The 17,216-nt window shown below is 47.6% G+C and overlaps 1 protein-coding gene across 2 annotated transcripts in view; it reads left to right on the top strand.

Moving 5' to 3' along the window:
* The window catches only part of LOC140458192 (protein-methionine sulfoxide oxidase mical3a-like), a 433,786-nt gene that overhangs the window by 117,382 nt on the left and 299,188 nt on the right, over positions 1–17,216 (top strand). Inside the window, exons 5-8 of one of the 2 annotated variants that reach the window (XM_072552429.1) lie at positions 6,039–6,152; positions 13,125–13,226; positions 14,029–14,184; positions 15,643–15,747. In XM_072552429.1, coding sequence (XP_072408530.1) covers positions 6,039–6,152; positions 13,125–13,226; positions 14,029–14,184; positions 15,643–15,747 — 477 coding nt within the window. The remainder of the gene's footprint in view (positions 1–6,038; positions 6,153–13,124; positions 13,227–14,028; positions 14,185–15,642; positions 15,748–17,216) is intronic. The other variant, XM_072552428.1, reaches the window with a different exon arrangement.

Consider the following 17,216-nt stretch of genomic DNA (forward strand, 5'->3'; position numbering starts at 1 on the left):
TATTTAAACAATATTTGTATGAGTACTTTAAATATCATGACATTGAAGGAAATGGGACACATGGGAAATTGGGATGAGCGCACTTTTAGTGGTAGTTATGTCAGTGCAGACTTGATGGGCCGAAGGACCTTTTCGGTGCTCTGAGTCTTTGAATCTCTCCCCTGTATCCCTATTTTCCCATCTCTTTTCCCCCCCCACTTCCACCCCCCATATATCTGTCTTCACCATCTCTCCCCCTGAATCCCTATCTCCTGGATGCTGTGTTTCAGGTGACAGTCATACCCCTCAAATTAAGTATATCAGATTTAGTCAGAGTTCAGGAAGAGAGTACAAGTGAGTACAAGTGAGACAGTTAAAGGGTCCCAGGAGGTTGTGCTGAAGCAGTCGCAGCCCTTGAGCTTGTCAAATATGTTTGAGATTCTTGCTTCCTGTGTGGATGAGAGTGGAGGCTGTAGGGAGGATGAGCAAATTGACCTGAGCACTGCTGTACAGGGAGTCATTCAGGAGGGAGGAGGAGAGGTTTCAATTGGAAATAGTATATAGGATTAAAGACAGGATTCTTGGTAGAGTGGAGGAACAGAGGGACCTGGGTGTGCACGTACATAGATCCCTCAAAGTTGCCACCCAAGTGGATAGGGTTGTTAAGAAAGCATATGGTGTTTTGGCTTTCATTAACAGGGGGATCAAGTTTGAGAGCTGCGAGGTTTGGCTACAGCTCTACAAGTCCCTGGTGAGACCACACTTGGAATATTGTGTCCAGTTCTGGTCGCCCTACTATAGGAAAGATACAGAGGCTTTGGAGAGGGTGCAAAGAAGGATGCTGCCTGGACTGGAGGGCTTGCCTTATGAAGAAAGGTTGTAAAAGCTCGGACTTTTCTCTCTGGAGAGAAGGAGGAAGAGAGGAGACCTGATCGAAATATACAAGATAATGAGTCAACTAGATGGAGTCAATAGCCAGAGACTTTTCCTCAGGGCAGGATTGACTGGTACGAGGAGTCATAGTTTTAAGATATTAGGAGGAAGGTATAAAGTAGATGTCAGAGGTACGTTCTTTACACAGAGAGTTGTGAATGTATGGAATGCATTGCCAGCTGTGGTGGTGGAAGCAGAGTCATTGGGGACAGTTAAGCAACTGCTGGATAGCAGTGAGTTGAGGGGTGTGTAGGTTAAGTTACTATATTTTACATTTGGATTAAACCTCGGCACAACATCGTGGGCCAAAGGGCCTGTTCTGTGCTGTACTTTTCTATTCTATGTTCTAATGGGAGTAGACACTGTGCCCTATGGTCAGGATTGAGAGTTCTGAAGGCTATGATGCCTGCCTAGTGCCTGGCTTCAGGATATCTCATCTGGGCTGTATAGGAACTTGGAATGGGAAGGGAAAGATCCAATTATCATGGTCCACATAGGTACCAACGTTATTGGTATAAAGAGGAAAGAGGTTCTGCTGAGGGAATATAAGCAGCTAGGGGCTAAACTAAAAACATAATAATCTTTGGGTCCATTTCATGAACCACGAACAAAAACAGGAAAATGTCAGTGAGATTAAAGAGGTAGGTGCTGGCTCGATGTTCAGTGTGGGAGAAATGGGTTTGAATTCATGGAGCATTAACATCAGTACCAGGGAAGAAGGCAGTTGTTCTGAAGGGACAGACTCCACCTGAAACACGCTGTGACCAATCTCCTGGTGAATCGTATAACCAGGTGACATTCCTGATGAAGGGCTTATGCCCGAAATGTCGATTCTCCTGCTCCGCGGATGCTGCCTGTGCTTTTCCAGCACCACACTTTTCGACTGATCTCCAGCATCTACAATCCTCACTTTCTCCAAATGAGCTTGTAGTGCAGATTGAAATTGGTGGTTATGATATGGGTATCAAGGCTGAGAAGTAAATGTTCTGGGATCCACTTTGTATTGAAAGGTAAGACAAATGGTTAGAGAGGGATAGATAGGGTTGGCTTATTCTTAAGAAATTCATTAAATCGATAGCAACAATTGGTATAGAGCCAGAAGGTATAGAATCTGTGTAGGTAAAGTTGAAGAACCACAAAGGAAAAAGGACCCTGGTTGGAGTTGTGTACAGGCCTCCTAGCTGTAATCAGGTTGTTCCTGATTAGATTTCCTACAGTGTGGAAACAGGCCCTTCGGCCCAACAAGTCCACACCGATCCTCCGAAGAGTAACCCACCCAGACCCATTTTCCTCTGACTAATGCACCTAACACTACGGGCAATTTGGCATAACCAATTCACCTGACCTGCACATCTTTGGACTGTAGGAGGAAACCGGAGCACCCGGAGGAAACCCACGCAGACACAGGGAGGATGTTCAAACTCCACACAGTTAGTCGCCCAAGGCTGGAATCGAACCTGGGTCTCTGGCGCTATGAGGTAGCAGTGCTAACCACTGAGCCACCGTGCCACCCTTCATCAGGTTGTGGTGAGGAAAATCAGGAGATAGTGAAGGTCTGTAAGAAAGGCACAATCACAGTAATCATGGGTGGATTGCAATATGCAGGTGGATTAGGAAAATCAGGTTGGTAGTGGATCTCAAGAAAGGTAATTTGTCGAATGTCTACACGATAATTTTTCGAGCAGCTTGTAGTAACAGGCAGTTCTGAATTTGATGATGTGTAATGAGGTAGACTTGATTAGGGAGCAGAAAGAACGACAAGGGGCAGCGGCCATAATATGATAGAATTCCCTCTACATTTTGAGAGGGACAAGCTGAAATCAGTCTAACAGTATTACAATGGAGTAAATGTAACTACGAAGACGTGAGGGAGTTAATAGGAAGGGGAGCTGGGCAGGGAAGACGGTGGAGCAATGGCAGGAGTTTCTGGGAATAATTCGGGAAACACAGCAAAAACTCATCCAAAGGAAGAAAAACTTGCTTTTTTCTTATTCATTTGCTGTGCATGAGTTAGGCCAGCATTTCATTGGGCTTCCCTAATTATTGAGAGGGCAGTTTAACAGTTAACAACTTTGTTGTTGGTCTGGAGTCACATGGAGTCCAGACCAGGTACGGATGGCAGTTTCCTTCCCTAAAGGACATTCGTGAACTGGATGGGTTTTTCCTGACAATTGACAATGGATTTGGGTGGCACAGTGGCTCAGTGGTTAACAGTGTTGCCTTACAGCACCAGGGATCTGGATTCAATTCCATCCTTGGGTGACTGTCTGTCTGTGTGAAGTTTGCATGTGCTCCCTGGGTCTGGGTGGGTTTCCTCCTACGAGTCCAAAGGTGCGCAGGTTAGGTGGATTAGTCACGGGAAGTGCAGGATTATGAGGAGAGGGTGGGTCTGGTTGGGATGATCTTTGGAGAGTTGGTGTGGATTCACTGGGCTGAATGGCCTAATTCTTCACTGTAGACTTCTATGATTCTCTCAGTTCTGGATTTTTATTAATTTCAAATCTGCTTTGGCGAGATTCGAACCTGGGTCTCTGGTTTAATAGCCTAGCAGTAATACCACTGGACCATTGCCTGGGGGGTTGGGGAGGTGGGGAGGTGGTGGTGATGAGGCAGCCATGGCTGACAAGGGAAGCCAGGAACAGCATAGAAGCAAAAGAAAAAGCATACAATGTGGTGAAGATTAGTGGGAAGCCCAAGGATTGGAAATCCTTGAAAAACCAACATAGAATAACTAAAACACAATAAGGGAGAGAAGATGAAATAATACAAAGAGCTAGTTAGTAATATTAAAGAAGTTTGCAAAAGATTTTTTAAGCAGCTAAAAGGGAAGGGAGGGACAAGAGTGGACATTGGACCACTGGAAGGTAAGGTTGGAGGAATAACAATGGGGAACAAGGAAGAACTGAATGGTTACTTTGCATCAGTTTTCACTGGAAGATGCTAGCAATGTACTAGAGCTCTGAGAGAGTCAGAGGGCTGAGCTGAGTGTAATGGCCATCACTATGAAGAAGGTACTGGGGGAGCTGAAAGGTCTGAAGGTGGATAAATCACCTGGACCAGATGGACTACACCCCAGATCTCTGAAGGAGATAGCGGGGGTGATCATTCAGAAATCACTGGAATCAGGGAGTGTCCCAGGTGACTGGAAAATGCAAATGTAACACTCTGTTTAAGAAGGGAAGGAGGCAAGGACAGGAAACTATAAGCCAGTTAGCCTGACCTTGGTCATTGGAAAGGTTTTAGAGTCCATTATTAAGGATGAGATAGCAGAGTACTTGGATGTGCATGGTAAAATAGGGTTGAAATCAGCATGACTTCATCAGGGGGAGGTCTGACAGATTTGTTAGAATTCTTTGAGAAGGTAACGAGCAAGTCAGAGAGAGGAGCCAGTGGATGCAATTGACCTGGATTTCCCGAAGGTGTTTAACGAGGTGTGTACAGGAGGCGGCTAAATAAGATAAGACCCATAGTGTTAGGGGCAAGAAACTGGCATGGATAGAGGATTGGCTGACTGACCGAAGGCAGAGAGTAGGGATAAAGAGTTCCTTGTCAGGATGGCAGGTGGTGACTAGTTGAGTTCCGCAGGGGTCAGTGTTGGAATGACAAACATTTACATTACACGTTGATGATCAGAAAAAAGAAACTGAGGGCGTTGTTACTGTTTGCTGATGACACAAAGTTAGGTGGAGGTTTAGGTAGTGTTGAGGAAGTGGATAGAAGGAACTGGACTAGCAGAGTGGGCAAAGAACTGGGAGATGGAATACAGTGTGAGGAAATGTGAGGTTATGCAATTTCAGGAAGAATAGAGGTACAGACTGTTCCCTAAATAGGGAAAGGCTTTGGAAATCTGAAGCACAAAGGTTCTTGGAAGTCTTAGTTCAAGATTCTCTTAAGGTCAACATGCAGAATTATTTGGCAGTTACGGGGGAAAATGCAATGTGAACATTAATTTGAAGAAGAAGATCAGAGATGTACTGCTGAGGTTACATAAGGCTCTGGTCAGGCTGCACTGGGAATATTGTGAACAGTTTTGGGCCCTATACCTAAGGATGGATGTGCTGACCTAGGAGTCCACAGGAGATTCACAAGAATAATCCCACGAATAAGGGGCTTGTTATATGAGGAGCAGTTGAAGTCTCTGGTTGGTACTTGGTGGAGTTTACTGAATGAAATTTAAAGAATACTGAGAAGCCTGGATAGACTGTACGTGGGAAAATATTTCCATGAATAGGAAGAACTAGGATCCCAGGGAACATCTAGGACAACCTTTTGAGAACTGAGATGAGGAGGAATTTCTTTAGCCAGAAGATGGTAAATCTGTGGAACTTGTTGCCACAAAGGGCCATGGAGGTCATGTCATTGAGTGTCTCTAAGACAGTGACAGGTAGGGTTTTATTTGGTAAGGGGATCGAGTCTCACTGGAAGAAGGCGGGGAATAGGACTGAGAAACATATCACTGATGAATGGCTGAGCAGACTCAATGGGCTGAATGGCCTAGTTCTTGCGGTCTTCCCCATCTCTGCCTCTGTATCCCTGTTTTTCCCGTCTCTCCCTTTCTATCCCATCTCTCCTTGTATATCTCCGTCTTCCCCATTTCTTCCCCCCCAATCCCCATCACTCCCATTTCCACATTTTCCCTGTATCCCTCACCTCCCTATTGGACCTCCTCTTGTCCTGCATTGGCTATCCTCTCTCCCCTGATCCTCGTTGTTCTGCTGAAATCTCAGAACTGAGCTGGGAAGTAACATATTGCAATGTCCCCTTGGAATTTTGAAGTACAGGGACAGTTTCATTATATCCACACTTCTGTTACTCCATATCATTGCATTGAAACATATTTTCCGGATAACCTGTTTAGTTGGGTTTCTGTGTATATGTCCCAGAGGTTGACTTCTTTATGAGGATGTTCAACATACAGCCTGGTGCTCGAGTTTTCTGACCTGAGAGGATAGCCCTGTGATGCCTCCTGTTGTTGAATGTCTGGTGAAGAGCAGCAGTAAATCAGCAAGCACAGTGTGCAGGGAGCAATCGGCTTCTTCACCGGGTCTGAGAGTGTGGGTAGTAGCAGGGAAGTCTGTCTGAACATGTTGAGTGCTGTCTATTCACAACTGGTTCTGCACTGACAGGTATCCGACAGCTGCAGCTGGTCCTGCTGAAGATTGCCTTGATCTTGGGCATTGAGATCCATCTGAATGTGGAGTTCCGTGGGCTGCTCCCTCCCAGAGGCCAGAAAAATCCAAGTAAGTGAATTTAATAGAGACACTAGGTGCAAACTACTGCTCCTGGATGTAGTGAGGTGGGATGTGGGAAGGGCAGGGCAGAGGTTCTGGGGATATGTGAGAGTGTATGTGGTGCCATCCATTGGTGTGTAGGATGCTGTTGGGGTGTGTGTGTGTATGAGGGACTGTTGCTGTGTGTATGAGAGGTGTCAGTGCGTATGTACACCTGAGGTGGGGGGGGGGGGGGAGGGTATGTGTGCGCGCGCGCAAGAAGCTGTTGTGTGAAAGGTGCTGTTGGCGTGTTATGATTGTACACAAATAAGGTGCTGTTGTGTTTGTTTGAGGAGGTGTCAGTGTCTGGATGAGGAGCTGTCAATGTATGTGAGGAGTTGTACATGTGTGTGACATACTGTCATTGTGCATATGTGTTTGTATTTGTGTATAAGGCATTTTGGTGTGGGTGTGTGATGTGCGGTTGTTCATGTGTGTGAGCTGCTCTCTGTGTGTCAGATGCTGTTAGGATAAGTGTGTTTGTGTGATAGAGAGAGTTGCTGTTCACAGGTGTGTGTAAAAAGTGGTCTCTATGTCAATGCAAGGTGCTGTTGGTGCTCGGTGTGTGAGATTAGATTACATGAGATTTCCACGGTGTGGAAACAGGCCCTTCAGCCCAACAAGTCCACACTGACCCTCTGAAGAGCAACCCACCCAGACCCATTCCCCTACATTTACCCCTTCACCTAACACTACAGGCAATTTAGCATGGCTAATTCACCTGACCTGCACATCTTTGGACTGTGGGAGGAAACCGGAGCACCCGGAGGAAACCCACACAGACACGGGGAGAACGTGCAAACTCCACACAGTCAGTCGCCTGAGGCCGGAGTTGAACCCGGGTCTCTGGGGCTGTGAGGCAGCAGTGCTAACCACTGTGCCATCATGTAAGGTACTCTTTTTGTCAGTATACTCTTTTTGTCAGGTGCCGTCAATCTGTGTGGTGTGCTGTTGATGTGAATGTCTGTGAAGTACAGTCAGGGGGCGCAGGGTGGCATGTGTGTATGTCACATTGCACTTTGGTGCATGTGAGGGACTGTCTGCAGCTGTGTGAGGTGTTGTAAGTTTGTGTCTGACAATTATTGTTTTCTGTCTGAGTGTGTGTGCACGCTTTGCTGTCGGTGTGTGGGTGTGAGACGTGCTGTCAGTGTGTGTGTGAGACGTGCTGTCAGTGTGTGTGCGAGAGACGTGCTGTCAGTGTGTGTGCGAGAGACGTGCTGTCAGTGTGTGTGCGAGAGACGTGCTGTCAGTGTGTGTGTGAGATGTGCTGTCAGTGTGTGTGTGTGAGATGTGCTGTCAGTGTGTGTGTGTGAGACGTGCTGTCAGTGTGTGTGTGTGAGACGTGCTGTCAGTGTGTGTGTGTGAGACGTGCTGTCAGTGTGTGTGTGTGAGACGTGCTGTCAGTGTGTGTGTGTGAGACGTGCTGTCAGTGTGTGTGTGTGAGACGTGCTGTCAGTGTGTGTGTGTGAGACGTGCTGTCAGTGTGTGTGTGTGAGACGTGCTGTCAGTGTGTGTGTGTGAGACGTGCTGTCAGTGTGTGTGTGTGAGACGTGCTGTCAGTGTGTGTGTGTGAGACGTGCTGTCAGTGTGTGTGTGTGAGACGTGCTGTCAGTGTGTGTGTGTGAGACGTGCTGTCAGTGTGTGTGTGTGAGACGTGCTGTCAGTGTGTGTGTGTGTGAGACGTGCCGTCAGTGTGTGTGTGTGTGAGACGTGCCGTCAGTGTGTGTGTGTGAGACGTGCCGTCAGTGTGTGTGTGTGTGTGGCGTGCCGTCAGTGCGTGTGTGAGACGTGCCGTCAGTGCGTGTGTGAGACGTGCCGTCTGTGTGTGTGTGTGAGACGTGCCGTGTGTGTTTATGACAGAGACGTGCTGTCAGTGTGTGAGAGAGGCGTGCTGTCAGTGTGTGTGTGAGACGTGCCGTCAGTGTGTGTGAGAGAGACGTGCCGTCAGTGTGTGTGAGAGAGACGTGCCGTCAGTGTGTGTGTGTGAGACGTGCCGTCAGTGTGTGTGTGTGTGGGGCGTGCCGTCAGTGCGTGTGTGAGATGTGCCGTCAGTGCGTGTGTGAGACGTGCCGTCAGTGTGTGTGAGAGAGGCGTGCTGTCAGTGTGTGTGTGAGACGTGCCGTCAGTGTGTGTGAGAGACGTGCCGTCAATGTGTGTGAGAGACGTGCCGTCAGTGTGTGTGAGAGACGTGCCGTCAGTGTGTGTGAGAGACGTGCCGTCAGTGTGTGTGAGAGACGTGCCGTCAGTGTGTGTGCGAGAGACGTGCTGTCAGTGTGTGTGTGTGTGTGAGGCGTGCTGACAGTGTGTGTGTGAGGCGTGCCGTCAGTGTGTGTGTGTGAGACGTGCCATCAGTGTGTGTGTGAGACGTGCCGTCAGTGTGTGTGTGAGACGTGCCGTCAGTGTGTGTGCGAGACGTGCCGTCAGTGTGTGTGCGAGAGACGTGCTGTCAGTGTGTGTGTGTGTGAGGCGTGCTGACAGTGTGTGTGTGAGGCGTGCCGTCAGTGTGTGTGTGTGAGACGTGCCATCAGTGTGTGTGTGTGTGTGAGGCGTGCCGTCAGTGTGTGTGTGTGAGACGTGCCGTCAGTGTGTGTGTGTGAGACGTGCCGTCAGTGTGTGTGAGGCGTGCCGTCAGTGTGTGTGTGTGAGGCGTGCCGTCAGTGTGTGTGTGTGTGTGAGGCGTGCTGTCAGTGTGTGTGTGTGAGGCGTGCTGTCAGTGTGTGTGTGTGAGGCGTGCTGTCAGTGTGTGTGTGTGAGGCGTGCCGTCAGTGTGTGTGTGAGAGACGTGCTGTCAGTGTGTGTGTGTGTGAGACGTGCTGTCAGTGTGTGTGTGTGTGAGATGTGCTGTCAGTGTGTGTGTGAGACGTGCTGTCAGTGTGTGTGTGAGACGTGCTGTCAGTGTGTGTGTGAGACGTGCTGTCAGTGTGTGTGTGAGACGTGCTGTCAGTGTGTGTGTGAGATGTCCTGTCAGTGTGTGTGTGTGTGTGAGACGTCCTGTCAGTGTGTGTGTGAGACGTCCTGTCAGTGTGTGTGTGAGACGTCCTGTCAGTGTGTGTGTGAGACGTCCTGTCAGTGTGTGTGTGTGTGAGACGTCCTGTCAGTGTGTGTGTGTGTGAGACGTCCTGTCAGTGTGTGTGTGTGTGAGACGTCCTGTCAGTGTGTGTGTGTGTGAGACGTCCTGTCAGTGTGTGTGTGTGTGAGACGTCCTGTCAGTGTGTGTGTGTGTGAGACGTCCTGTCAGTGTGTGTGTGTGTGAGACGTCCTGTCAGTGTGTGTGTGAGACGTCCTGTCAGTGTGTGTGTGAGACGTCCTGTCAGTGTGTGTGTGAGACGTCCTGTCAGTGTGTGTGTGAGACGTGCCGTCAGTGCGTGTGTGTGAGACGTGCCGTCAGTGCGTGTGTGTGAGACGTGCCGTCAGTGCGTGTGTGAAACGTGCTGTCAGTTTGTGAGACATGCTGTCAGTGTGTGTGTTAGACGTGCAGTCTGTGTGTATGTGGGACGTGCCGACTGTGTGTGTGTGTGAGGGACATGCCGATAGTGTGTGTGTGTGAGAGACGTGCCGTCAGTGCGTGTGTGTGAGAGACGTTTGTCAATGTGTGTGTGTGCGTGTGTGTGAGACGTGTTGTCAGTGTGTGTGTGTGAGACGTGTTGTCAGTGTGTGTGTGAGAGACGTGCCGTCAGTGCGTGTGTGTGAGAGACGTGCCGTCAGTGCGTGTGTGAGAGACGTGCCGTCAGTGCGTGTGTGAGAGACGTGCCGTCAGTGCGTGTGTGAGAGACGTGCCGTCAGTGCGTGTGTGAGAGACGCGCCGTCTGTGCGTGTGTGAGAGACGCGCCGTCTGTGCGTGTGTGAGAGACGCGCCGTCTGTGCGTGTGTGAGAGACGCGCCGTCTGTGCGTGTGTGAGAGACGCGCGGTCTGTGCGTGTGTGAGAGACGCGCGGTCTGTGCGTGTGTGAGAGACGCGCGGTCTGTGCATGTGTGAGAGACGCGCGGTCTGTGCGTGTGTGAGAGACGCGCGGTCTGTGCGTGTGTGAGAGACGCGCGGTCTGTGCGTGTGTGAGAGACGCGCGGTCTGTGCGTGTGTGAGAGACGCGCGGTCTGTGCGTGTGTGAGAGACGCGCCGTCAGTGTGTGTGTACACCTCTGTGAGAGTGTGAGAGATACTGTCACTGTGTTTGTATGAGGTGCTGTCAGTGTTTGATTGCGAGGTGGTGTGTATGAGAGAGAGAGAGAGTGAGTGAAGAGGATGTGAGGTGTCAGAGGCAATCCGTGCTCTCTCGACACTTTGGTATCTTTCTCACAATGGTGCATTTGTTGCCTGTTGTATATCGCCAGTCACAGCGTCTGGTTAATTCCCTGGGAGAGTTGCTGCAGAGTGTAACAAAGCTAGTCCCCACACACACAAGGCTTACTGCATGAACTATGAAAAACATTGATTTGTGAAATACCGAACTGATCGCATAACATTGTTCGGGAGACAATCTATTTGCAGAGCATTGTTAGCCGTTGCCCCCATGTGTCCACTTTCCTTTTTCTTTCTCTCTCTTTCTGTACCACACTGAGCTCATGAGTTCTGCAGTTAAGGAGTGGAGGAAGTCTGCTCTATAGTTGGAGCCCTGCTGGCCCAGCCAATTGGTTGGATGATCCCAGACACCTTTGGGTCTGGATGGGAGGTGGACGTCCCAGACCTAGACCAGGAACTGTCCAGGGGCCTGAATGTGGCTGCTACACCAGACCTGGCACTATCCGATCTCCTGGTGAGGGGCCAAGGCTACCTGCTTCACTCCTGCCCTGCCTTTGTATTGAGGACCCACTGTCTGGGCTAATGGAGTGCAGGGGTGTGCATCGAACCAGCATTGCATGAGGCTGCTGCGCCTGGCTGGCCAGGCCTCCTGCCAATTTATCCAAATGGTTGCGGATCAGGCTGCATTGCTAAAGCTTCTGAACATACTCGCCAGTGTGTCCCGGACACCTGTCTGCTGCTACTCATCCCTTTACATTTCTGCAAAGCCCCTGATTGCAACGGCCACAGAATGTGATGTTGTGAGGGCAAAGATCCTCTTCCTGTATGGTGTGTGAGGATATGGACATCACACAACCTCCCTTCTCATTTGGCATTGCTCCAACTGTTGTGGACTGTCTTCTCGCAAAATGACAGAAAGGACTAAAGTGGCTCTCAGACATGATCCAAATAGGGGAGAACATTAAAGTATTTCAAGGCAGTGAGGAGGCAGTGTACGTTACATCAGGCATGCCGTTTAGTGAAGGGATGGTAAAAGGAGCGAGTTGGAAGGTGTTGCATGTTTCAGATGGGGTGTCAGAGCATGAGCCTTGGTGGGAGAACTGGCAGAGATAGAGTACATGAGAGAGAGCAGAGTGTGGCACCTACATTACAGAGTATGGCTCACCTTCCTGCACTGCAACCCAATCTTCCTCCCCCAGGAGATGGCACTGGTCATGGTGACGATCTCTGACCAGGCTGGCATGGTCTGCTGGTGTGGTCTTCTCTGCTGGCCATTCCTGTCCTCTGTATACCCCCTCAGTCAGGAACTGCAGGCCTTTGTTGAAGAACTGTAGTACTAACTTCTTTTCCTCAGCCATCTCCCCTCAATCTCCAAGAAAGAGCAGGACAGATGCCAGGGCTTCTGTAGTAGGTTTTCAAAGATGGCATGCTGATCTTAGAGCAGATGTCCAGAAATGGGAGAGTTGGTCCAGGAATGGCAGATGGTAAGATGGGTCAAAAGGTGGACATGATACACACCATTCAGGTGGCAATAGCAATTAATATGTTCAGTTTGGTAAGAAACAGCAAGATAACTTGCTCGGCCTCATGGTGAGAATCACTCCATCAAACACAATAAGATTTGCACTTAACCAAAAAAATTTATAGTTCAGTCCTGTGCCCTGTATATCGCACAGTGTTACAATACTCAAGCAATTAAAAATTGAAGTCACCCCAACACCAGTGCTGGGGCTAAATGCAGTTGAGCTCCCATCTGAACAAGAAGAATTTGTCAATTTGTCACTTAGTCAAGTTAATATCCACCCAGCCATGTGGACCTTTTCATATTGAGCTCCAGTGTTTACTGACAATTCTTTTATGTGATAGTTTATGAAACATCGTTTGAAAGTTCTTCTACACACTACGCACAACAACAGAGAGTGAATTCTGCAGATAGCTTAAGTGTGGAATAAGATTAGAACATGCAGTAAATACTGAGCTGGTTTGCCAGCTTTGGTGGAGAGAGAAACTGAGTTAACATTTCAGGTCTGTGAGCTTAAACATTCTGATGAAAGATTATGACCTGAAATGCTCGCATTTTTTTCGAATGATAACTCTGTTTCTTTGCCTAATATGCTGAATTTTTCCAGCACTTTCACTTTTTTAATGTGTTCTTATTCCTGGCTTTAATTTCATAATCACTATTCTTCCAAGAAATGATTAATTGTTATACTTCATATTTTTGTTTAAGTTGTCTCTATGAATTCAGAAGGTGTTGAGGCTACTTCAATACACAATCAATGATCCTTGTATCACTTTCTATAATAGACTGATTCAGATTGAGCCTTGATTTTCGATTCTGCGTTGGCCTTTCGATGCCCAAAACATCAAACGTTGATAGTGGCTCGAATGTACCCGTTTATACCAATGACCTCTAAATCTGATTGGGAGGAAGCTCAGCTCTTAATGAGGTGCACACTTAAGATACCAATCAGACAACCAGTGCAACTTTAGCCTGTAAAATCATGGCCGTTTGAGTGTCGGAGAGTGTCTGGGCAGCAGATTCTGGGGTTCTGTCATCTCCATGTCCAGCTGTTTTACCAAGGAGTTTTGAATTTGAACTAGACCTCTTGCATCAATCCTGTCACCAGCCCTACAGATGCCTGCTCTGCAGGATATGGTGTTACCTGGCCAGTCTCTGTTACCTGGGCTTATTTCTGATTGCAGATGCTGGCTGGAGAGCAGAGATAAACCCTCCAACCAGCAAAGTATCGCAGTTTGAGTTTGACGCTGTGATTGGTGCTGATGGCCGAAGGAACACTCTGGAAGGTAAGCGGAATGTAAAGGGGGATCAGGAGTGATGGGGAAGTTATGAACTTTATAACAGAGAAGGCACTTTCTACCTGTCACCTCTGCCCCCTCTGCTCGGACACGTTACTCCCTGTCCATCTCTCCTGCCAATTCCATTTCTCAGGGCTGTACTGGCTTCATCCTTAATGAGCAAAGCAACCCCACACCATTTTGTTATTTTCCTTACAAAATGTCAAATATCCCTGAATGTTCCCAGCTTTGGAAGTGTACATCTGTAATGGTTATTAAGTCATATGTATGTCTTTCTACTTGTGCCATCAATTCATCCATCTTGTTATGATTGCTGCACGTATTCAGATAAAAGCCATTCATTCTGCCTTTCTTCCCACTTTTCCCAACTCCAGCCTGGTTTGCTCATGCACTCTTTCACTCTCTCCTGTCAGTCTCACCCTGGTTGTTGCTGTCCTGCATTATTGCCATGTCATTCCACTTTCATTTTCTAAATTTCACCTTGATGTGATCGGTCCCCAGTGACTATTGAGTTTAAAGCATTATCTCTAATACCAACACAACAACCTAATGCTGTGCTTCATTTTATCAACTGATCCTAGACTTGATTGGATTCTCTCTGAGCCTGCTCCAACCCTGTATCTTCCCATTTCTTACTGCAGTCTGTCTGTTCTGATCCTTCATGGACTAGATTCCTATTTTCATGTATTGAGAGCTGCTGGCCAGCCCCCTGCAGGGCACCTCTTGCTGAATAAGGGTCAATTACAAAAGATCCATCAGCCCCTCAGTAACTCTTATTTTCCTGATCAAGGTTTTCGGAGGAAGGAGTTCCGGGGGAAACTGGCGATTGCCATCACTGCCAACTTCATAAACCGGCACACACGGGAGGAGGCCCAGGCCCAGGAGATCAGTGGCGTTGCCTTCATCTTCAACCAGAAGTTTTTTCAGGACCTGCGGGAAGCCACAGGTTCGTGTTGGATTGACTCAAAGCTCCAATTAACACCCGGCACCACAATCTTGTCGGGGAGAGGGGGACAGAGCTGCAGCTTTCCAGTTCCCTTCTGACATTTCCGCTTCACAGCCCTGGCTGTGTTATTTTGCCATGGTGTCTACCTAAACTAAATTGCAAACACGTGAGCAATCATTTTCGGAATCTCAATTCCATCACCCCCTAAATCTTCAATGCTGGAGGGATTGCAGCCTGTCTGCGTAAACTGTCTTCATCATTTCATTCTTTAAGTCACAGAGATGTACAGCACGGAAACTGACCTCTAGTTCGACTCTTCCATGCCGACCAGATAACCTAAATTAATCTCGCCCTATTTGCCAGCATTTGGCCCATAGCCCTCTAAACCCTTCCTTTTCGTGTACTCATTAAGGTGCCTTTTAAATGCTGTAATTGTACCAGCCTCCTCCACTTCCTTTGGCAACTTATTCCATACATGTACCACCCTCTGAGTGAACAAATTTCCCCTTAGATCCCTTTTAAATCTTCCTCCTCTCACCCAAACCTATGCTCTCTAGTATTGGGTTTCCCTCCCCAGGTTTCCCTGGGATAAAAGACCTTGGCTATTTACCCTATCCATGCCCCTCATGAATTATGAACCCCTCAGCCTCCAAAGCTCCAGGGAAAGGTAGTTCCAACCTATTCAGCCTCTCCCTGTAGCTCAAACTGTCCAACTCTAGCAATATCCTTGTAAATCATTTCTGCACCCTTTGAAGTTTCACAACATCTTTCCTATACCGGAGAGACCAGAATTGAATGCAGTATTCCAAAAGTATTCCAATGTCCTGTACAGCTGCAATGTGACATCCCAACTGTAATATCCACTGCAGTGTCCAAAAATGGCAAGCAGACCAAACAACTTCTTCACTACCTTGTGCACCTGCAACCCCACTTTCAAGAAACTATGACTCTGCACTCAAGGTCTCTCTGTTCAGCAACATTCCCCAGGACCCTACCATAAGTCCTGCCCTGATTTGCCTTATCAAAATGCAACACCTCACATTTATCTCAATCTCAGTGTAATTCTGCTGGATTAACATTGCATTCCCTTCCTGGTCAGAGACTGTGCTGTGGGTTCTCATTTGTATAATTATACCCTGACTACCATAACATAATACTGCAACTTTCTTCAATAAGTACCAGCATTTCATTTGCTTTTTAAATGATACTTTGTGTGTGTTCACTCCATATGTTTGTATTTGGAGTTAATTGGTTCATCACAATGACTGCTGGTTCTCAGGCTGTCTGTCTGTTGTTTACAAAGGCTGCTGAATCCCAAGCAGACTGTGGGTATTACTGTGCGATACAGGCTTGATAGAGGATCTGTGTGACTGAGAAGCAGAGATTCTGGCTGAATTTGGGCAGTTTGAGTAGTCCTGCTTGTACAATGTTTAACTTGCTCCTGTTACTTTCTCACAGGTGTAGATTTAGAAAATATTGTTTACTACAAGGATGACACGCATTATTTTGTGATGACTGCCAAGAAGCAGAGCCTTTTGGAGAAGGGAGTGATTCTACAGGTCGGTAAGCCCACACAATCTCTTCATAGATCCTGGGCCAGAGGCCTCTGTCTGACCTAGGTTTGACCTTCTGTAGGTCCATGCCTAGAAAGCATTGAGCATCTGTTTAAAAATATTAAACGTATCCACAGCAAAAACTGAATCATCCAAAGTCTCAGTGTTGCGTGTGATGGGGAATGTGTCAAAAGCACATCTGGGTGTTTTGTTTCACTTGTAATTGTGACCCAACACTACCATTGTTAAAGATTGAAGATGGATAGTAGAACAAACGGTTGGAAGAATTACCACTGAGGGCATTGTGGAATCTTTTTGGTGTGCACTTACATATTAATTCAAAAGGTGTATTTTGCAGATGGAGGGGTGCAGGTTGAAGGAAGTGTATTCCTCATCCTCCACGGAGAAACTTCAGTATAACACATTGACCAACTTTAAAATAGCCTCATGTACATTTTGTGTAGCCTCTGTAAGGTCCCTGATGACAGATGCTTCTCTGATATAAAGTGCCACAGCTGACCTGTCAATGTCTACTCAGAGGACTTGGGCATTGCTAGCTAGACCAAAATTTATTGCTCATCCTTAGTTGCCCTGGGGAAGGTGGTGGTGAGCTGCCTTCTTGAACCACTGCAATCTTTGCAGTGTAGGTTCACTGAGGAACACTGGAGTCAGGTTGGGTGAGTGGCTTGGAGGGAAGCTTTCAGGTGGTGATATTCCCATGTATCTGTTGTCCTTGTTCCTCTGGATGGTCGAGCTCATGGGTTTGGAATGTGTTGTTGGAGGACCCTTGGTGAATTTCTACAATGCATCTTGTTGATGGTACACACTGTTGCTACTGAGCATTGGTGGTGAGGGAGTGAATGTTTCTGGATGTAGTGCCAATCAGGTAGGCTGCTTTGTCCTGGATGGTGTCAAGCTTCATGACTGTTCTCGCACCTATCCGGACAAGTGTAATGCAATGAGGTCACCTGGCTTGGCCTTCAAGAATCTGAGTTCTCTGATAGCAGCTGTTAATCTTGTCCAATCAGGGAGCTCTGGTTGCCATATGAAAAAAGTGAGAGTCAGAGATACTGAACTTTGACTGAGGTAGCACTAAAGCCAAAGACCCTGTAAATAAAGGGTGACTTGGTGATGGGGTGCCAGTCTCTGTGGAGTGATTCTATTGGTGATGGGAATAAAGCATGATCCTGAAGAAACCTGTTTTCACTAGCCATCTTTGAGTTGACGTAAGATTTTCTAACATTATGCCTTTGTTAAGGAAGCTTAACTCATTCAATCCTGCCGTTGAGGACTTGGCCCAGTATGTAGAAAAAAATGCAATTTTTTTTTCCTGGGCAAATGACATTGCAGCTGATCAAAAGCAATGTGCAATTCTCCTGACAGCCTGTGGAGCTGCAGTGTTTTCTGTTGTTAGGAGCATTACTTTCCCTGAGGCACTAAACCGTTCAAGAATTGATGGACATAGTTAAGGAATATAGA

Source organism: Chiloscyllium punctatum, chromosome 32 (assembly GCF_047496795.1).
Source record: "Chiloscyllium punctatum isolate Juve2018m chromosome 32, sChiPun1.3, whole genome shotgun sequence".
Classification (NCBI taxonomy): domain Eukaryota; kingdom Metazoa; phylum Chordata; class Chondrichthyes; order Orectolobiformes; family Hemiscylliidae; genus Chiloscyllium; species Chiloscyllium punctatum.